This window comes from Antrostomus carolinensis, unplaced genomic scaffold (assembly GCF_000700745.2).
Source record: "Antrostomus carolinensis isolate BGI_N321 unplaced genomic scaffold, ASM70074v2 scaffold17110, whole genome shotgun sequence".
Lineage (NCBI taxonomy): Eukaryota > Metazoa > Chordata > Aves > Caprimulgiformes > Caprimulgidae > Antrostomus > Antrostomus carolinensis.
In genome coordinates, this window is record NW_010287917.1 from 27978 (window position 1) to 48680 (window position 20703).

At 48.3% G+C, this 20703-nt stretch overlaps 1 protein-coding gene across 1 annotated transcript in view; it reads left to right on the forward strand.

The window, feature by feature from the left end:
• Positions 1 to 6254: 6254 nt before the first annotated feature.
• LOC104522569 (calsequestrin-2) overlaps positions 6255 to 20703 on the forward strand; it is a 33110-nt gene continuing 18661 nt past the window's right edge. Inside the window, exons 1-2 of the mRNA XM_010164903.1 lie at positions 6255 to 6662; positions 20268 to 20352. Coding sequence (XP_010163205.1) covers positions 6429 to 6662; positions 20268 to 20352 — 319 coding nt within the window. The 5' untranslated portion in view covers positions 6255 to 6428. The remainder of the gene's footprint in view (positions 6663 to 20267; positions 20353 to 20703) is intronic.

Genomic DNA, 20703 nt, shown 5'->3' on the forward strand with positions numbered 1-20703 from the left:
AAGTCATTACTTCTGAATGCTTTGGAATGCTGTGTAACTGTACCCGAGCTTCATAACAATATCTTCAGTGGGTTTGCTGCCAATAAGGCTTGTTCACATAGAAGAATCAGAATAAAAAGGATTACCTGACATTAAAGAAAAAAAACAAAAAGGGCATGCTCAGAGCATGCATAAAGGACTGTAAGACATCGGCACTGCCGGGACAGCTATTCACCCTAGAAATGCACATGCCTGACAGGTGCCAACAGACTTTTTAGAGGGATTCAAGGCCATCCCAGGCTGTACAAAGTCCCGTTAGAGAAGAAGGAGGTCAAAATGGAGCAGAAATTCAAGAGCAGCAAATCCTTTCTGTCCCCTTACAAAATTAAGGAGCACGCTAAGCTTGTCCAGCTCATCATCCAAAAGGAATGAGGTTCCTGGTGGCACAGTGAGCTCACCCCAGTGAGCTCAGCCCTGCCAGCTGCACCTCGGCAGGCGTCACGGTCCAGGCAGGGGAGGGGGAAGGTTTTGAGGGGCAGCACAGGAGGATGGGAGAGAAGGAGAAATGAGCTGCCACTCCAGTTGCAACAGGTGTAAATCTGCTGGGCACAGCTCCGTCAGCAGCCGCCGGCGCCACGCCGCTAAATTAAACACCCCTCCAATCATCAAGATGTTATTAAATACACCAATGTTCTCATGGCTAGGAGAAACCTGAGGTGCAAGTGGCACCCCAGATCTGGCCACCCCAATCCTGTATGGTGCAGGATCCTTGTTTTAGACACTGGTCCTGGAGGGTTGGGTGGAAGCAGCGCTGGTGGTTAATGTGTGCATGGGCGCGTGCAGGCAGAAACACAGACGTATGCTTGGACATACCAGTCATGGCCAGAGCTAGGCAGGAGTCCAGTGATCCCACCTCCACCAAGAAAAATGAAGGGAACTGATGGAAGTGGCCAGACTCTATGTGCCCCAAGCATTTCCAGGAGGGAACAAACTGTGTTAGAACATGTAGTTTATTTATTTTTTTTTCTTATAGTAAATTATGTAATTTACTAACTAAAATTTAGTAAAATTATAGCAGCCTTCCAGCACCTGAAGGGGCTACAGGAAGGCTGGGGAGGGACTTTGACAAGGGCAGGGAGTGACAGAACAAGGCGTAATGGCTTTAAACTGACAGAGGGGAGATTTAGATGGGTTATTAGGAAGAAATTGTTTCCTGTGAGGGTGGTGAGACACTGGTACAGGTTGCCCAGAGAAGCTGTGGCTGCTCCTCCCTGAAAGTGTTCAAGGCCAGGCTGGATGAGGCTTTGAGCAACCTGGTCTAGTGGAAGGTCCCTTCCAACCCAAACCATTCTATGATTTTGTGATTATTAGTAATTATATTATTACTATATTATTAGTAATTGCTGGGGTGCCTGGGCCAGAGCTCAGCCTGCACACATTCATGCCCCAGCTCTCAGGGGAGCAGCGCTGGGCCGTGCTTTCACACCAGCTCAGGGCTTGGCTCTGGACCACCGCGTTTCCACAGAGATCACAGAGAGCTCAGCTCTCAGCATCTCTCAGGGGAACATGCCTGGCCAGATCTCTGAACCAGCTCTCCTGAAAATTCAGCCAGCAGCAGCCGTGTCCCTTCTCCAGCTTTCCAGTATGCCAAAGTCTTCAGGATTCCAGGCCTGGTCCAGGCTGTCTGCCTGCCTAAAACCCCATCAGTCTAGTGCCTAAGCATCTTGCAACGTCATACCTTCCCTGGACCCTGCCACCATGTTTTAGATTAGAAATGTATTAGGAGGTAACTATCCCAATCCTTTTGGGACAGTCCCAGTTCTGACCTTCTAAACTACTTTCTGACCTGTATAAGACACAGGTACCAGACTAGCTCCCAAAGACAGAGAGGTGCAATGATCCCCATAAGGTGGCACTTGGTGGCAACTTGGCTCCGGGGGACATGAGGTCTAAAAAAGACAAGACTTTATTAAAATGTCAATGAACAGAGACACTATGTGGCTCAGAGTCAGTCAGGACTTCAGAGTCACCTCATTGACCTTCCCTTTACGACTTCTGTATGATTTTGTCTAAGTGCTTTTATCTGTGCTGTGTTTTGTTTTCCTCGTCAAAAACAGTGTCTGTGTGTCAGAAAACAGGAGGGTTTCTAGCATTTCTTATCACATGGCAGGTCTCAGGACACCTCGGTCAAAATATGCAAAGATCTCTGGCAGTTTAAAACAGGAATAAAAGGGAAGGAGTATCAGTGATACAACTTCTCTGCCTTGTACTTGCCATCATGACATGACTGCATTAGAGGACAGGCAATGTAAAGCACCGAGACGGACATGCTACCTTTCAGGTTTGAAGGGAAGGGAGAGAAAACTAGGTTTTCTCACACTGCAGAGCTTTCCTTGAGATGATAGTGATCTCCTCAGTCTCCTTAGAAAGCTTCAGTGCATACCTGAGGCTTCCACCCTAATGTCAGCAGTACACTCAAAGTTATTATGAGCTGTGACCTTGCTTGGCTAGCTGGTGGTGAAAGGCATATGTTCTGAATACTCCTATCTTGCAAAACATACAACGTCTTAGAAGCTTGAAAAGAGATTAGCTAAAGCAGAACCTTAAATCCTGAAGCCCTGGAAAAAAAGGCTCACGGAAGCATTTGGATCAGCAGTGGCTGGGGACTTCTTTTGTGGTGTGAGATAGAAAGGACAACGAAGGTGAGAATGGCAGTGTGGAGAGCGGCTGCAGCAGCCAGGAGGGAGGGGCAGCAAGTGGATATCCCTAATTTCTAATACAAGGAGAAAAAAAAATCACTAAGATTTGTCCTACATCCCCACCCTGCATTTCTGAAGGCCTGAAGTGAAGGGCTGAGATTGTACTGTTTTGAGCACTTCTGTTGTATTTCTCTTACTGGCTCCCTATCCACACAAAACTCAAAGAAACAAAGTAAAATCCTACTTCAATGCATGTCAGGGGTGGGTTTGCAACCTAATTCCCTGGAGCCAGGATTTTGCTCAGTGAATATATCCCAGAGAGTCTAGAATAGTGGATAAACCAACAGCAAGCTTTTCCTTTAATTCTCTCTTTCTTCACCTGAAGTTTTGAGGTCAGTTCTGAAGGTTGTTTGAACGACATGGGCAGTTGCCCAGGTGGATGGGTATGGAGCCCTACAGGCTCATTTCTCAGCGAGCTTTTAGGTGGACGGTGGAATGGTTCACCAGGGAAGAGCATCATACTGATTTCTAGAGGCAGGACTAAAAGATGTTTAAGGAGTCGGAGTTGGGAGGTTGAGCCTTGCACTCAACTTATATCAGAGACTAACAGATGCCAGCTTTGCCAGGGAATGAACTGATGGGGAAATGTCCCAGCACACAGTGCCGACCAGATAATTTCCTTGCATGGTGCTGGCCACAGAAACAAATATCTTGCAACCACAGGTAGCTAAATGGGATCAGGAAGACCTTGGATGATTCAGAAAGATAGCACAAGGTATTTGTCATGAACCTGTGAATCCAAAATCTGAAATTTCACAGAAAAGCTCTTTGTCCCCCTCATCCTGCCCTCCTATGGGGGGCTGCTATTGCTCTCACCCTATGGGTAAGGATCTTGCACGTAGAGAAACCTTTTGTCATGGTCCTACAGAAATGGGCCTTCAAAAAAACTCAGGTTCCCCAAACCCATCAGGTCCACACACTGTCCTTTTCTTGACAGTGAGTCTGCCCCAAAATGTCCTCTGGATTTAGCACTAGCAGTCCCACTGAAGTTTTGAGTGGAGAGACAAAGAGACAGGGTCTCCAGTGACCATGATATACAGTGTTGGTCTCTTGGAGTAATTCCCTTCAGAGCAGAGGTGAAGCCTAATAGTCACAGAACTTTGCTACTTATGCCAAGGGCAGATAAAATAGATATATCTGGGGCTGACAAGGCCACACTTTTTGTGAATAAAAAGCCTTTTTGTTCCTTTTTTTTTTTTACTGCAAAAAGAGGAGAAAATGAAAATTGGATTGTGTCTATTTTTAGGCAGATTAAAAAGTTATTCAGACTAGAGAGAAAGTGCCTCAAAAATAGTTTGAGAGATATGAAAGTGGAGCAATTGTTGAAGAGCTACAAGAATAAAAGGAGGGCAGGAGCCTCGGAAACCAATTTTGAAGTTGCTGTGAACATTTAATTTTTACAGCCCTGTCCAATGTGTGCCTACTTTAAAACACACTCTGATGCCAGTGGAAGCCTGCTCCTTGCACCCCAAATCCATGGAGTCCTTCAAAGGCAACCAATCAACCTGATGTGTGCCTGGTCAGCCCACAAGCTCGGTTGTGTATTTTACAGCCTAAACATGCAGCAAAAGCCTAGCCAGCCATTGCCACCCACTGTGACACAAGTCCTGTGTCTCTCTCTGAAAGCAACCAGACGTATCCAGGTTTGTCACATCTCCCTCTAGAAATTACCTCCCTTGAAGGATACCTATGGGGAGTGTATTTCTGAGGCTGTCTTGCTCTGGCTTCTACCCACATTCCTCAGACTTCATCATCAAGTTGCAGGCAAATGTTGAACTTTTGAAAAGGCATGAGCAGAAACTAAGAGGAGGCATTGGAAATAAGACAGACTTGGAAATTGTTGCCCACAGAATTTCAGTCAGTATGTTGTGAGCTGTTCAGGTTGGAAGTGAAAGCTGAGGGCATGTGTGCTCCTAAGTAACCCAGGAGATGGGTATAATCTGCCCAGGGAAGTGGCTGAGTCACCATCCCTGGGGGTATTTAAAAGATGTGTAGATGTGGCACTTAGGGACATGGTTTAGTGGTGGACTTGGCAGTGTTAGGTTTTCAGTTGGACTCAATGATCTTAAAGGTCTTTTCCAACATAAATTACTCTATAATGCTAGGATGATTCTATAACTGCTAAGTAATGCTCGCCTTTCACCCCAAACATTGAAATAATCCCAGCCACACAATTAAATGGGAACGGTCGGTTGAAGCGAGAGTTGCATGCACCAAGAAGGGACATCATGTCATCATCTCCTCCTTGATGTGGATGGAGCAAGGCTGTGGTGGAGCAACATGCAAGAAGGAGGCCTGATAAGGTCACTTGTCTGCACATCACTTTGGCAGGGGGAGGAGACCCATGCTCCCTGTCAAATTCTCTGCCAGCCCCTCAGCATGCCTTCTCCAGCGGACCCGTGCCAGCCCTGGTGCTGGCGTGTGGCCAGCTGGCCTGCCTCCACCTGCCTGTCGCTGCCAGTCATGGGGCAGCTGTGACACCCTGGGGAAGAGGAGGGGAAGCGGTGAAAGACTGTGCCACCGAACCCTCATGCCCCAGCAGCGTGGGGCAGGCAACGCAGCAAAGCAGCAACCAGTGTTGAGTTCCCAGGGAAGGGGGAGCCGGTCACCGCTCCCAGGAAATGGAGAGGAAAGGATATGCAGGATCAATTGCTGGGAAATGCAACAGGGTTTTGTGAAAAACCCACTCCAGGCCAGCAGGCAGGTCCCATTGGCTGGGAGGCCAACAGCAATGGTGGCATCTGTCCATCATCTTGAGAAGAGCCCTACCTCCAGGCATTGGCTTGGGCACTGCCCCCTGCCCTTCTTTCCCCTTAGTATGACAAGGTTTTAACCAGTCACCAGCAATGTATGGGGCTTGGTAACCTATGTGGGCATGGGAGGTTGTAACATAAGTTTCCCTCTGCTTTAGGATTACAGGTTCAAGGGTCACCAATTCTCCTGGTACCCTGCAAGCAGAGAAGGTGCTTGAGAAAAGAGCTTGAATGTCAGTAAGCAGTTCCCAGGCAGGAGGAGGAGGAGGGAGTCCCATGAGCACTCACCTCCTTTGCTGCTGAGGAAACGGGACTTTTCCTCTAGAGCTGCTGCTGAAGCTCTGAAACTGGTTAATCCAAAACCTGTTATCCAAAGCTTAATCACTGTGATGCCCAAGGGGTTACAAAGAAAGGTACCCTTATTAAAAAATGCAGTAAATCCCTTCTATTTTTGTTAAGCCCCAGTAGGACAGGCTGTGCCTTGGTTCTCTCTACAAGCAAAGTCTGTCCCTTCGCAAACCCTGCCTGCATATTCCCAGCATCGGCATCTTCCACTCCCTCCCTCTTGCTCGCTCCCTCTCAGATGATGCAGAGTGCCAGCAAGTCCCTCAATGGTGTCATATCTGTCCTTTTTATTCATTGCAGGGTTTATTTTTAGCCTGAAACAACTGCTTCCTAAAAATGGAGTTCCTAATGACACGGGAGCTGGACACAGCTATGTAAGGTATCCAGGGCTTGGCCTGACAGCTTCTCCTGTCTGTCTCTTTGTTGTGAGCCCAGGACAGCAGAGTTTGCTGCTCCCCACCAGCCTTGCAGATTTTGGGCTGATTACTAGGAAAGCGTCAGAAAGAGAAACTCAGTTCAAACTTCACCTCTTCCCAAATTAAGAAGGAGGGGGACGTTTACTCGTCCTCCGCTGCACTCCAAGGGCTCCCCTATGAAGGCAACTTGCTGGATCCTGGCAGGTTTTTACCTGCTTTTCTGCTGCAAGGCAGAAGAGGGACTGAACTTCCCCACTTATGATGGGAAAGACCGAGTGATCGACCTGAATGAGAAGAACTACAAGCAGGCCCTGAAGAAGTACGACATGCTCTGCCTGCTCTTCCACGAGCCTGTGAGCTCTGACAAGGTCTCCCAGAAGCAGTTCCAGATGACAGAGATGGTCCTGGAGGTAAGCGCTGCTGCATGTCCCAGCCAGGGTTGATACCTCAGCATTGTTTGGAGCCTTGGAGAAGAGTCATGGGAGAAGACCCACAAAGGGTCTTGTGCTGGGGGAGCTGATCACCCAAAAACTTAGGTTTGTTTACTTGGATTTGAGTTAGCCTCTGGGTGCTGTGAAGCCCAGGAAAAAGCCTCTTTTGTGCTCTTCTGAGTTGTTGGTTGGGAAATATGCTTTTCAGATTGCGTGTCAGAAACCCAGGCAATAGCGAGTAACCTTGCAAACCTCAGCAACATCAACTCAGCTCACCTGAGCTTTCCCAAAACTCAGCACAGAAATGAGTCTGTAACTTAAAATTTTTACATCCTTTTTCACTCTGTGCAAGCCAGTATCCCCCTTGTATTCTGAATTCAGTCCCACTTGCTACCCCATTAGGAGTAACCAGTCAAGAAGCCTTACCAAACTCTGCTGCAAATGGGCTTCCCATCTCAAAACCTCCTCATGAGTGCAGGATTAAATCTCTTTATGTGTTTCGGACACTTGGTTGCCTGCTTGGAATTAGTCTGTAGCCACTTCTTAATGCAACCATTCACTTCTGTGCTGGAAAAAAATGGCGTTGTTAATTTTTTGGTGAAAGAATGAGATTAATTAAGCCCCAGTACAATAAACTGTGGTAAAAATTGTGAAGTAGATTCATAGCATTCTTTCTCGTAGTTTAGCTATAATCTAGGGAATCAAACAACTGCAAGCCTGAATTGTTAGGTGCTCATTTCCTACCAAGGACCCTCTTAACTAAAAGACACATTTGGGAAGAAAGTGAGAATTGTAGAAGAAACACTTAAGCTTTATTTATCAGATCCAGAGAGAAAATGCATTGCACCCCTAGCAGTATAGCATATGTGAATTAGAAAATACACTTGCTGAGGTCTAGGACCTGAAAAAGTCCAATGTCAAGTTCAAAGTCTACTGACCTCTTCAGCAAGCCTGATAACAAGAAAGATTGAAAAACTAACCAAATTTTACTCACTTGTCCAGAAACAGTTACTTGCTCCAGGTGAGCAATAAAATAACATGTGGCAAAGAATAGGAAAAGTAATGCTGGAACTCCAGTTGAAATGTTTATGGTTGGTAGTATAATTGCATTGTTATTTAATCAGATGGCTATTTCATGCTCAATAGATGGCAAGCAGTTGCTAAATATGTATTTATAGAACTCTGACAGAAGCAGGTATCTGTTGTGTACTATCAGTTTTAGTCCCCATGACACCTATGCCCATGTTAACAATCAGCTGTATCAAGAGTGCCATGGCTGCAATATAATCTGGTTTAAAGCTTTTATTTCACAGGGTTTGATTCAGCAGTGAGTACATTAGTTTAGGACTCTGGTGATTTGGTTTCTAATTGTCTCTCTGCCATGGACTTCTTATGTGACCTTGGGCAAGAGTTTGAGGATTAGATCCTCAGCAGACTTTACATAATTGTAGTACTGCAGTCCACTAATGCTCAGCTACTGGCTAACCGTGCCACACAGCAACTGGCACTTGTGGCTTTGACCTCAAAATTTCCCAAGCACTTGCAATGCTGATTCAGTGCGTGTCTCAGAGTTTCACAGTCCCCCCCTTGGACTGGGAACTGCAGCAGCAGCAATCTGACAGCCTAAGCACAAGAGCAATCTGCAGACTGAGCACTCCTTTTTGCCTCTGTCACCCGAAGGAAGCAGATGGGGAGAGGGTCTCAGAAGGCAACAGAGAAGATAGGATGTGTCTTATCCTGCCTAGGACACAGCCCAGCAGGGTGCTAGTGCTCCCAGTTTCTGTACTAACTCAACCATGGGAGCACTGGTGAAAGGGCAAGGCAGGTTGTAATCTGTTCCCTCTTGTGACGGCGTTCACCTCCCTCACCCCAAACCATAATGTGTTGTGCCACGGGGCTCACTCTCAATATCCCTTACCAGAGCCCATCCAGCTGTGGGACTTCACCATGTGTTCACCAGGACAGGGAGAGGGAAAGCACTGTCTGCAGTGACTCGGTGTCTGAGGTTTGGACCCTTTCACCTGAGAGATGAACTGCCTGGGATCCGTCTCCCTGAAGGCAGCCAGAAGCTGAACCCAGCTCTCCTGTAATTTGAGCAACTACTTGGAGTAGTGAGCTGCTGGGTAGGCGCAGGAGCAGTGATGGGGCCTCTTCTCCCAGCCAAACTTGGGAAAAGTTCACTCAGAAAGGCTCTATGTATCTAATTTCAGTAGAGGGTTCAGAGTGCGGAAGGTCCCTTATGCCTGAAATAAGGTATCTAACAGGCAAACACTCCAGCACTTGGTGTTCTCTGCTGGCCAGCCTGGGGAGTACCTGGCGTAGGGCGCTGCCTGTGGTAAGATGCCTTTCTGGAGCATCTCATGTTTTTCTATCTTACTGTACTGAGAATTTATCTACTGACTTATAACAAGAGGTGTTGCTTCCACGGCCTGGGAAACATCACGTCCTTAGCCTCCCATCCATAAAATGGCACTGGTCTCCATCACTAGGAATAACAGGGAGCCTTCATCCAAATCACAGGCAGGTGTGGAGCTAAGCAAAGATCTGAGCTGGGTAGTTAAGGGTTATTATGTCCTATTGCCTGATGAACATGAGTGCTCATGCACCTGGCAGGAAATGGGCTTAATGGATATTAAGTCCAGAAAAAAAAACCCAACAAAAAACCCCCTGAAAAAACTCAAATATTCTACCCTTTCTGTTTCTCCCACATATACTTTATAAGAAATTTATGATTTCAAAGACAAAGATGTGAAGAAATATTTTACATGCCAAGAAAAGAATAAGAGAGATTCAATGCTCGAGTTCCTGCAAATTTGCTAAGAGAAACTCCCAGATGTAGTGGATGCCATGGCATATTGCTGAAGCAAGCAAAAGTCCCAGCAGTACTGACCAGTTCCTTCTTCACCGCAGATCCAGCCATCAGTTAGGCTTCAGTATGTGGAAAAAATCCACAGCTACACAGTACCCAAGAAGGGCAAAACAGGAGTAGGCAGACACTCCTCCAATCTAGAAATACATTGTCCCTTGACCACGAGCATGGTTTCCTTGAAATATGTACCTCATGGTCAGTAACAAGCTCTGACTGGAGCTTCTCCCACAAGTGAGGAGCCCATGATGCTTTCTCTTACCTGGGTTCTCTGGTGTCTAACAGGGGTTGAGCTCATGTGGTAACATTTCCTTCTTCCAGAGCACTTCAGACTCTTACCTTCCAAGTCCTTCCTCTTCACAAAACTTGCAATAACTTTATTATGCTGAGATCCTTGCCACTGGAAAATTTGGCTGAAAAGGGACAATAGCTAGAAAAATTATTAGGGGAGGCAGCTGACAGACAGACCTGGGGGAGAGAGAAGAGAATCACATGGGTCTCATATCCTTAGGAAATCAAGCTGAGAACCTGACAGCACATGTGTAAAGTTAAGCACACATTTAAGGACCTTACCAGACCATAACTACAAACAGCAGACCAAGGAGACAGTGATATGATGGGAAAAAATTCCTTCCCAGGACAAAAGCCCAGCATGCAGGACTGACTGACACTGTCAAAGCACACCAGATGTCACCAGAAAAGGGATGCCATCATTAAGCTGGTATTATGGTGGGACAGCACATGGGGTCCTCAGCTCCCTGCAGTATTGGGAACTGTGACCAGGTTGCCACACGGCCCAGGGTCCCTTTCCAATTTAGAAGGGGAACAAAGGTGAAGACCATCATGAAGCAGCCCTGACAACTCCTGTCACCTACACTTCTGGGTGCTACCAGGGTCTGGTGACAAGCAAGCCCCTCTGGAGCCATTCTGTGGACCAACCTTTGTGCATTACAACAGCTCCAAGGATGGCGGTGGCAGCCCCTCAGCTCAAGGTGGGAAAGCTGGGTGCTGTTGGGTCAGTCTGTCAGGAAAATAGTCAAAGCAATGACTGGAGATGCAGCTGCCTACTGTTTTCTGGCTAGGGTGGAAAAAGGTTGGGGAAGGATTGTTATAAAACAAACCAGGGCAGACAGCAGGTGCATGGTCTGTTTCACAGCTCAGGTTAAAGGGCTCTTCTCCTTTCCTTGCCTTTCTCCTATGACTTCACCGCGCTCCACCAACTACTGAAAAGCACCTGCAGCTTCAAGTGGGGAAAAGCCTCTGTACAGGGCAATGTAGAGGTTGAACCAGGCAGTCCCAGACCTAGCAGCAGCTATTCCTCCTCTGTGGCAATGATTACAAGAGCGCTGCAGGCCCCATGAGGTGAGCACATTGAAGAAGCCACAGTTGAAACAGCCAGGCACAAGGCTTCGCAATAATTATCTAACAGACAAGTAAGAAAAAAAGCTACTTGTTCTAAAAGATCTCAGCTTTAATGAAAAAGGGGCAAAAGAGGAAAAGACCAAAGCAGTGAAACTGAGAAATATTTGTTCTGCTTTTCTTCTCCTCTGGAGCTTCCCTACCATATTTCGTCATGTCTCATAACACCACTTCTCAGACCTTCTTCCCTCTCCCTCTGATCTCTGAATCTCTTAAATATCGGGATAGCTTCCCCCTCCATTGGGCCAGCCCCTGTCTCTAGGAATCACACAGCAAGAATAATGAGCAGTGGGGTTTAGGGGGTTTCCTTTTGCACCTGAGAAGCTCTCTCCAGCAACTGAGGTTTTCTTACTACTATAGTAGGCTGCCTGAAATGCACGCCGTTACCCTCTCCTCTGCTGAAACTCGCTCAGTCCTGGTTCCCCTCTAATTTTTCCCATGTCATCAGTGTGCACGTGTAACATCCTTAAAAAAAAAGAGGTTTGTCAAGTCCAGATGTTATAGGCCTTTCAATGCAACAGTGTCCCTGGGCTAAAAATTCATGGAGAACTGCCCTAGCACAAACCAGTCTGATTAGAGGTAAGAGAAGAGGGACGTGGTACTCCCCTTTCCAGATGAGGTGCAGGATCAGCCTGGCCTCCAGCAATAAAAGACAGAACAATGTGAAACTCCTTAACATATTTGGCCAATTCTGTAACACAAGGGAAAATTTCTCCTACAAACCTGGGAATATAAATCCATGAGATTACACTGCACGAGATCCTCCCAGTGCCCAACCACGGCCAGTAGCTCCCTGTGGTGTGAGAGAGCAAGAGAGATTTTGAATCCAGTAAAAGGTGAGGGTTAAACTGGATGTAAGGTCCACCTTCCAGTTGACTTGAAAGCAAGGATTTGTTTTCAAGTGTTGAAACTACTGCAGCTTCCAGCTCATTATGGAAAAACTGGTGCATGATGAGCTGGGTTTGGGGTAGTTCCACTCGCATGGTCTTGAAATCTCCTGAGAGCAGACATTCTCATGAGAGTTCAGAGCCATGTAATGTACAGCAAAAAGTCCTCTGCTTCTGATGCAACAGAGAAAAAAAGATTTACAGGTTTAGGTCTATGTAGTTTGTCCCAGAAATTCATAGGAACCTGGAGATGAGACTCTAGTTTATCATCATCTCTAGGCAGAGTATCAATATCATATCATTATCGATATAAAAATCAAACCAAGCCCTTTCTTTAAGTGTCTTTCTCTGTTTGCTTCATAGACTTGGATTTCAGTCTTTTTCTTTGAAAATGGGCATGTTCATGAGACAGTGCCTCAACACAATTTCCTGGGCTGGGTAGACACATTATACAAGACACATTCACTGAGTGTCACAGAAACTGCCAGATCTCTAGATCCCTACAGAACAACCTCAGGGTGAGAGACGAGGCACACCTGGATGGATAAGTGTGTGCAGAAGCCTACAGTGCAAGTGCCTTGTACATACCTGTAATAAAAAAGGTGTTTTGGTTTCCAGGGCTACTAAAGCAGTGGCTTCCACTACAGGTAAGTTAATGCAAAAATAAGGAAGGCAAAGAAAAGGAAAAAGTGTGCACTGATTACTTTGCCCTTTGAGACCATTTAAGTAGGTCTCGATTCATCAACAGCCAGCAGAGCACTGATTTTTAGCAGTAGCAACTGGGAGGATTTAACTCACTGACACGCCAGTCACAAAAAGATGTTACAGAAACCTCCTTGTTTCGCAGATGGGCACATTGACATCCAGGGCCAAGTATGTGATTTGGTCTTTCTGTATAACAGTGGCAGAAAAAATTTCCAGGGGTGTTTTACCTGTTATTGCCCAGTTTCTTTCTTTGAAGCCCCTCCACCAGCTCCCAGAAGTGAGTTTGGACTGGCTGCAAGAGCAGCATTGAGAATAAGACCCCACTTTCATAGCCATACTGCTCTTCAAAAGGCACCCTTCTCAGCTGCTAAAATAGGATTGGAGAGAGGTGTACTGGCAGCAGGTCTCGGAGAAGAGACCACCTGTAATCCCAGGATCTAAAGAAAATCGAGCTGGTTTCATCCAGAGACCCAGCTTTTATGGCAGGTGTCACCTGGAGACATGGCAGACTCCTGTGAGCTTGGGTTTGCTTGTTGACACAGTGCAAGGCCTAGCTTGCTTGGGCTTTGCAGACTTTCTGAGCCCTGGCAGAAGAAGCTCCTCTCACTGTTTAGTTGGAGAGCAGACAACCTCTGTAGGTGCCATGCAAGACCTTAAGCTGCATGGAGACTCCTTCTGTGTCACCCCTCCCTTCAGAAATGCAATTGAGGAAAAACATTGAGAAGCCCATCCTCTTAGGTCTTGGCCATGCTGCCACACTAGTCAGCTTCCCAAAAATGTGCCAGCAAGGGTTTTCCATGCCTTCCTGCTGGGCTGGTTCCCAGGAGGTAGGGTCTCATTTTAGTATAACAAGGTGCCTTTGCCCCATCCTGAGTAGAGGGCCTCAAAAGGGCTAGCTTGAGCTCGCACTCGCCTACTCAGTGGACATGTGTGGTGTTTATAGATACCATTTCATGTTCTCCTCCATCCCAGACCTTGACATTTCTCAGGAACCTGCCCACGGGCTGCGGCAGCTGCTGCTCTGCCAGGCAGAGCGGGTATGGTGGGCCGTGCTCTGCTCACCCACCATGACCTTACTCCAGAGCTTGATCTGCCAGTGTCCTTCATCTAAAACCAAACTTATCAAAACCTGTGACTACCCTTCCTTCATGCCTGAGCTTCGTTTGTGGGGAGAGTGGAAAGGGGATATGATAATTCTCTTTAAACACCCCAGAGGGAGATGAGCTATTTAAGCACAAAGCCTAAGGACAAATGTGCTATGAATAAACCAAGTCTGGAAACTAGGAAGTCCCTAATCACCAGAGGAGGAAGACATCAAGGGGAAACAGCCCAACAAGTTTTAAATGGACATTGACCAGTTTGTGACAGAGATTGAATGACATGGTCCCAGGTTTGACGACCAAAGACGTCCTTTTGCAGCCTCTGCCCCTAAATAACCGGCACCCAGGTGAGGAATCCATGGCCTAGGAAAGAAGTGACTTAGCAAGACCCAAGTTCTCCTTTTTTGTTTTCCTTTCCACATTGGGATTTACCTACATACATGAGATAAAACCTTGCCCGAGGAAATAGAACAAGCAGCAAGGCGAAGAACTGGATTCCCAGGGGAGCTGCAGAGCAGGCGTTCGCTCCTCCCCAGAGTGCTGGGACAGCCAGCGTTCCCTCCAAGGCAGTGCTGATGGTGCTCATTCCTGTGCGCTCTCTGGCACAGCTTTGGCCAAGGCCAGCTGCTGTACATGATACCTTCTTTTTCTGGGAACCCTGTCCGGCCCTGGCAGGAGACAGACCGCCGTCAGCGAGCAGACCTCTGACACCTCCTACCCTGTGCAAAGAGGCTGCGTGTTTTTAAAGCTTACCTCAGGTCCTTTTTCTCAACTCCTTGGGTAAAAGGCTTTTCTTGTCTCAAGGACCCCTCCATTCCCACAAGGCACCCCCTTACTCATCCTTTCTGCGGATGCAGGGTAGAAGCTCCTGGGTCCTGTCTGCAGCATCCCGGGCTCTCTGGGGTTCCAAAGGCACTGGCTCACACCCACTTGGTCAGCAACTCGAGAAAAACTGGCTTGTTCCTGGGAGCTGGAGGCGTAGGAATGACAGAGGCCATGGTCTGCGGAGGTGAACGGGCTGAATATCAAGCGTGCTTTCCCTCCTCCAGCACCTACTGAAAGAAACTAGCTTGCAAAGGCTTCACAGTGGCATTCAGCCTTCAGTTTCAAAGCAATCTCTCTGAGGCCAGAAAGACAACAAGGCAATGATGACCTCACTTTTGCCAAGGACAGCTCCCAGATTGCATCTCTGGTCTCTGTTTTGTCGAAGGGGAGCTCAGCAGGGTGGCCCCTGGGCACCGTCCCAGACCCCACAACCTGGGACAGACAGCACATGCCCACACGCACGCACACACACCCCGGGCTGTCCTTGGCGTGCAAGCTGCCCAGCTGAGTCGGCAAAACATGTGTGATGCAGTGCCAGCGAGGACTGGCCAGAAGCAGTGGCAGGTGGCCTCTGCACCCATGGGTGCTCGGTGGCACAGGCATCAGCCCCAGTTAGCTCACGGCTGGGGAGGTTGTGCTTTGACTTACAGCTCGCTAAAATTAGGGATGCCCAGCACAGATAAAAATACAGCCCTAACTATGTGAAACCTTTAGGGAGGCAGCCAAAGAGCACATCGTATGTCTGACCGGGCTGAGCGGCTGCACGGCAATTAAAGCCCCGGGGCGGTGTTCTTGGAGCATTACCTGTGAAAGCCACCTCCGCAGGAGTGACCTTTGGGTGTTCCATATTTGGGGACTTGCCTTTTAGTCCGTGGAGCAGCGACCCTCTGGGAGGGCAGGTTCAGCAATAAACAGCTTCTCTGGGCAGCTCAGGTGGTGGAAAAGGGCAGGAAGGTGGGACCAACATGTTCTCCCCAAGTTCTGCTGCCAGCAGGGTGGCTTTTCTGGTGGCAGCTGCTCAGCAGGCTTCTGCCCCTTCCCTTTGACCACCACTACATTTCAGGACCTGTAGTTTGCCAGCCCGAATTATGCAAGGACCCAAAACATTGCTGGTGGGGCATGCAAGGGGATGTTGGAGGAGACAGCACAGCATTAGGAAGGAGAGATACCCCTTCTGCTCTCCAACAAACTGTCCACCAGCTCGAACAACAGAGAAGCCATCTGCAGCATGAAGGCATGAATCCTGCATAAGGATTCAAAGTTTTGGGGGAAATACTCTAGACTTTTGCCATCTCCTCCTGCTGCTTCTGAAAATAAAAACCTAACATTTTGGGATATAAAATCATCATCATTTCATCAACCAGGTTCTGACCATCAATAGAAACTGCAGTTTTAAAGAGAGTAGGAGAGAAACAGCAGAGCGGTGTATATTGTTTGAGGGACATTCCCTCATTCTCTCCTGTTGTTCTCCTTGCATTGCTTGAGTTTTGTTCTTCCACTGCTATCAGCTAGGGAAACAGAAAGCTACCCATGCTTAAGAGAAGTTTACTCATGATGGCTCTCACAGAGACCCAAATGTCCCAGTGCCCTGCCTAACAGCCTGAGCAGCTGGGGAAGATGAACACATAGGAAGAAATCCAGGCCACAAAGCCATAATGTCACCCCACAACTAAAAAACCTGACCATGCTGAGACATCTACCCATCCCTATTTGTAACCTTCTCTGCTGGATTTTGTATGCTATTTAGCAGCAAAACTGACACCAAATGCAAGGTTTGGCACAATCACTGTTGTTTGCAGCTGGAAGAGGATCGTGGCCAGGCACCTTTATACCAGTGACAGTTCTGCTGCTCTATAACCTAGGATTTCAGAATGACCCTGTGGGACTTCTTAAATCTCCTAAAAGCACCCTAGCATCACACTTAAGTTCAGATGGGTATGGTAGGTGTGAAGCTGAGATATTCTGGCAGAGAGTTGTTTCTTTCCATCCCCATTATTCAGACTGCCTGTAACTGTGGACACCATCCAAGGTGAGGTGGTGCTTGGTTACTTGGTGGTACTCAAGTTTCATTTTAGGCTGGCACCTCTTGCACATCCCATGGAGCCATGGACTCCCTCACGCTTACCCAAATCCAAGTATGGCTATTAGCTGTGGGAAGTGAGAAAAAGGAGGAGTGCTCCCAAACTTGCACCTGCTTTTCCCAAGGTTGCACAGGACACAGCTTGTGCTCCTGTGACTAGAAAGTGTGCATTGCAAAGGCTTCAAGCACATGAGAGGAAGGCTGCAAACTGGGCATGGGATATGACCTCACAAGCAACTGTGGTCTTTGCTCATGGTCTAGGCCAGATCTGCCTGCCCAAAGCTCTTTCTGTACCTCGGGGACTACATGACCAGTTAGGTCCATTTCTTCCAGGGCAGTTTCTCCCCTCCATTTGCCCAAGCAGATGTTGAAGCTAAATTACTCACTATAGAGGCTGACACAAAGACAAGGGCTCTGGCTGGCCAAGAAGACTTCAAGTGATATGAATTCAAAGGGAGGAGGAGGAGGGGTTGTGTTCTTACATTACAGCCGCCTCTGTCCCAAGGTCCTGAGCCAAGAGGATTGTCAGGATTAGAAACATTATCTGCATTCAAATCCCACTAGCATTATGGAATCAGAAAATACTGTAAGGGGATATAGAAATGCTTGATACTGTAATAAGCAGGGGGCAACTAGCCAAGCTGCTGTGCCTCTGGCATACTCTATATTTTGCTGCCTTATGGGGTTCAAATATAGGTGTGGAAATACATCTTCACCTAAGCACTGGTCAGACTCATCTGCTGCCAGTAGAAAATAGAGAAAGCAAGAGCAGGAGCGATGTCCAGCCCTTGAATAGCTGGCACTTGAAAAGGCCACCATAGGTACTTACAACCTGCAAAGGTCTCCTGAGAAGCCTCTTCAGAGGAACATCTTCAAACACTTGTACCCATGATACCTACACCTCCTAGAGACAGTCTTGCTAGACACAGGCACACATCCCTGCCACGCTGACAGGCACATCTCCAGCATTACCGTGACCTTTTTTGCCTCCCGATCCCTAAGAAAGTGCACACTCCCACAATCTTACACAGAGGCTTTCATCCCACCACCCACAATTTCTAGACACATTTGCTCTTTACCAACAAGATCCCATGCTCACAGCTACACAGCTGCACCCACACCTCTTTGAAGAGCTACCTTGCCTATGCTCACATACATTATTCCCAATCAACACCTCCTCTCTTGCAAACATCCCCGCTCACACCCAACTATTTGTCTGCAGCAGGTGTTGCAACCTCACACGATGAAGGCACATTTCTGAGCTTCTCCAAACACCCCCAAGAAACTCTAACCATCTCCTGTGTGCAGGAGTCAAGAACTATTTGGTTTAAACTTGTGCCTTGACTTTGTTGGCACATGGCTAACATAGTTGTAAGTAAGTAGATAGATCAAGTATGGACTAGACTGGACATAACTGGGCAGCCTTCTTCCCTTGGGCTTTCTGTGTTTTACCTCTGGTCCCAGCACAGCCAGAGCCTCAAGCGTTAACTCTGAGGAACTTCTTGCTGCTCTACAACTGCCAACAAGCAGGGACTTGCTGACAATGTCCCCTAAAGCTGATGATCCTACAGGCTCTATCTCTTCGTCCAGTAAAGGCAGATCCTCATAATGGGGAACAGAAAACAACTTCTCCCACCACTGCATGCTTGCAGATGTCTAGGGAGCTCACAAGAGGTGTCCATCAGCAGGATATCAGCTGCTCTCAGGTGCCTTAATGTGGGTGGCCATGGCCTGAGCCAGGAGATGAGATGCCAGATGAGTCAGACCAGTGCTCAGTTGCCTTATCAACAGATGTGCAAACATGGACCATTACTCTGTTCCGTGCAGGCAGTACCCCCTGTGAGCACGAGCCCTGAACGTGCAGCCTTGCCGCTATTTCAAAGCACTGGCAGAGAGCAAGGAAAGAGGGGTGAGACCGTGTGTTTTCTGCGTAACATGGAGCACTCCTTTTGCCTCACATGGTGGCATTTCCTCCTAAAGACAACAGGGTAGTAGCCACAGGGGAATTAAGGTTGAAGTGGTGCAGTGATGGTTAGTGGAGAATACGTCCTTCTGGAGGGCTTTGGGACAGGCCTGGGGACACGTATTTGGTGCAAGGGAGAAGACAACCATGTTCTTCATCACTCCCCTTCACCCAAGCAAGGTCCCTTAGCCCTGATCCCCAGTGTGCCTGCAGTTTCCTCTGGGATTTTGGGGAAGGGCTGGGCGCTGCCAGCCTGGGGAGCTGGCTAACCCCACAATGCCCTGGGGTGCAGGCAAGGGGGCTGCCCCACTGCTTTTATTCCCCGATGCCTTTAATCACCACTCGCTCTCACAGTGGCTGGATACAGGAGGAGACTATTTATAACGGGGAGCCAAGGGGCCGCAGAGCCAGCACTGCTGGGTGACATTCAAACCGGCTTTGAGGCCGGGGGGGTGGTGTCAAAATAGGCCCTGGGGGAGGGCATTCATCATAAATCAGCCCACCATCCCTCTGTCCACAGCCTTTCTTCTGCCCCCCTCCAGTCTCCCACCACTGAGCACAGGCAGCTGTGCCCTAATAGGGACATTCCTGTCCCAGAGGTCCCCAACCCCTCATTTCCATCACCTCCCCCCATCCGGCTGGGCTAAGAGGGGTAATAGTAAGACGACCATCAGCATCAGAGGCATTTGTGGAGCAGGGAGGGAGAGAGAGGACGAGGGGGCTCTTACAGATGCTTGGTGGCCTCAGAGCATCATTACCACCTTCTAGGGTCTCTAGCATGCTTGTGGTGGGGCTAAGTTAGTCATCTGGTGAGTAAGGGAGCTCATTTCCCAGGGTCACTGCATCTCTACAGAGCCCATCTGGAATTCACAGGGTCTCACCCGGGGCTGCTCCCACCGTGGGGCACTTGCAGAGAGTCTCTCCTTTCCTCACATATCTATTTTCACAAAACAGGCAGGAACTCGATATCTTCAAGGGGCCCCTTCGTCACAAATGGTGGGAATGGGGGGCAGTGGTTTCTGAAGCTGTGAGGACGCAAACACGAACATGGCTGGTATTAACCTCCTTTACTTAGGAAAAAGAGGAGACCAGGAGCTGGGGCATCACTGAAGCCTGGACGGGAGACATGACTTAAAGCATTTCATAGAAAAAGGGATCACCTTTTCAAAGCCAGGAGTCCCTCTGCTTTATTTTGCTGGGAGCCTGCTTCAGCAATCCTATCACACATACAAAGGAAATGTGCCTTGCATCCATCCCTTCCAATTTGCAGCCACTGCTGCCTGGCACCAAGCACTTCCAGGGTTAAAATATCCATGGTGCCCAAATGTCACACTTCCCCGTAAAAGGCCACAGAGGCAGGAGACAGTTTCTGCTTTATGTTGGTGGCATAGGTCTTTCTCCCAGCCATGCCCACTGCTTGGCTGGGACCAATTTGGTGTCTCCGATTCTGCTGGAAGCTGTCTCCCAATGCCCAAGAGTCAAACAGCAGTTAGCAGCACATGGTATGGTCAGCAAACTCGGTGCTGCGACACAGTGGGAAGAAACCCAACCCTTGTGACCTCTGGGCAGCGTTATCTCAGCAGGGAGGCAGCATGTGATGCATCCCACCCATTGGTGCTGCCTGAAAGCAGAATATGGGTCACTTGTGTCTGTTGTGCCATGCTGGCAGGGCATGATGCCCTTTAGCTACCCTGTGGTGTTAATGCTGCTCATGTTGGGCTCTCTGGTTTCTCCCACAGCTGGCGGCTCAGGTCCTGGAGCCCAGGAGCATCGGCTTCGGGATGGTGGACTCCAAAAAGGATGCCAAACTGGCTAAAAAGCTAGGTGAGTCTCATATCTGACATCTCTGGAATAGCTTGGAGAGGGTGTTGGAGTGATGCCCAACAGCCAGCCTCATAGAGGACAGCCAAATCCTTGTCAGCAGGATGGGGAGGGTGATGGTGGCCATAGCACACTAAACATCTTCCCACCCCAACATGGCCAGGATCAAGCTGGGGGACAAGGATGACAGTAGTGAGCTGACACCCTTCCATCAAAAAGCTTCCTGGCTGAAAGTGCCAAAACAAAACCAAACCAAGTGAAAAGAAAGGCCAATTCATGCCATAGCAAGGACAGGGTGGAAGCTCACAGCTTACTGAGCAGAAACTGTAGACAGACGTCATGGAGTAACTCCAC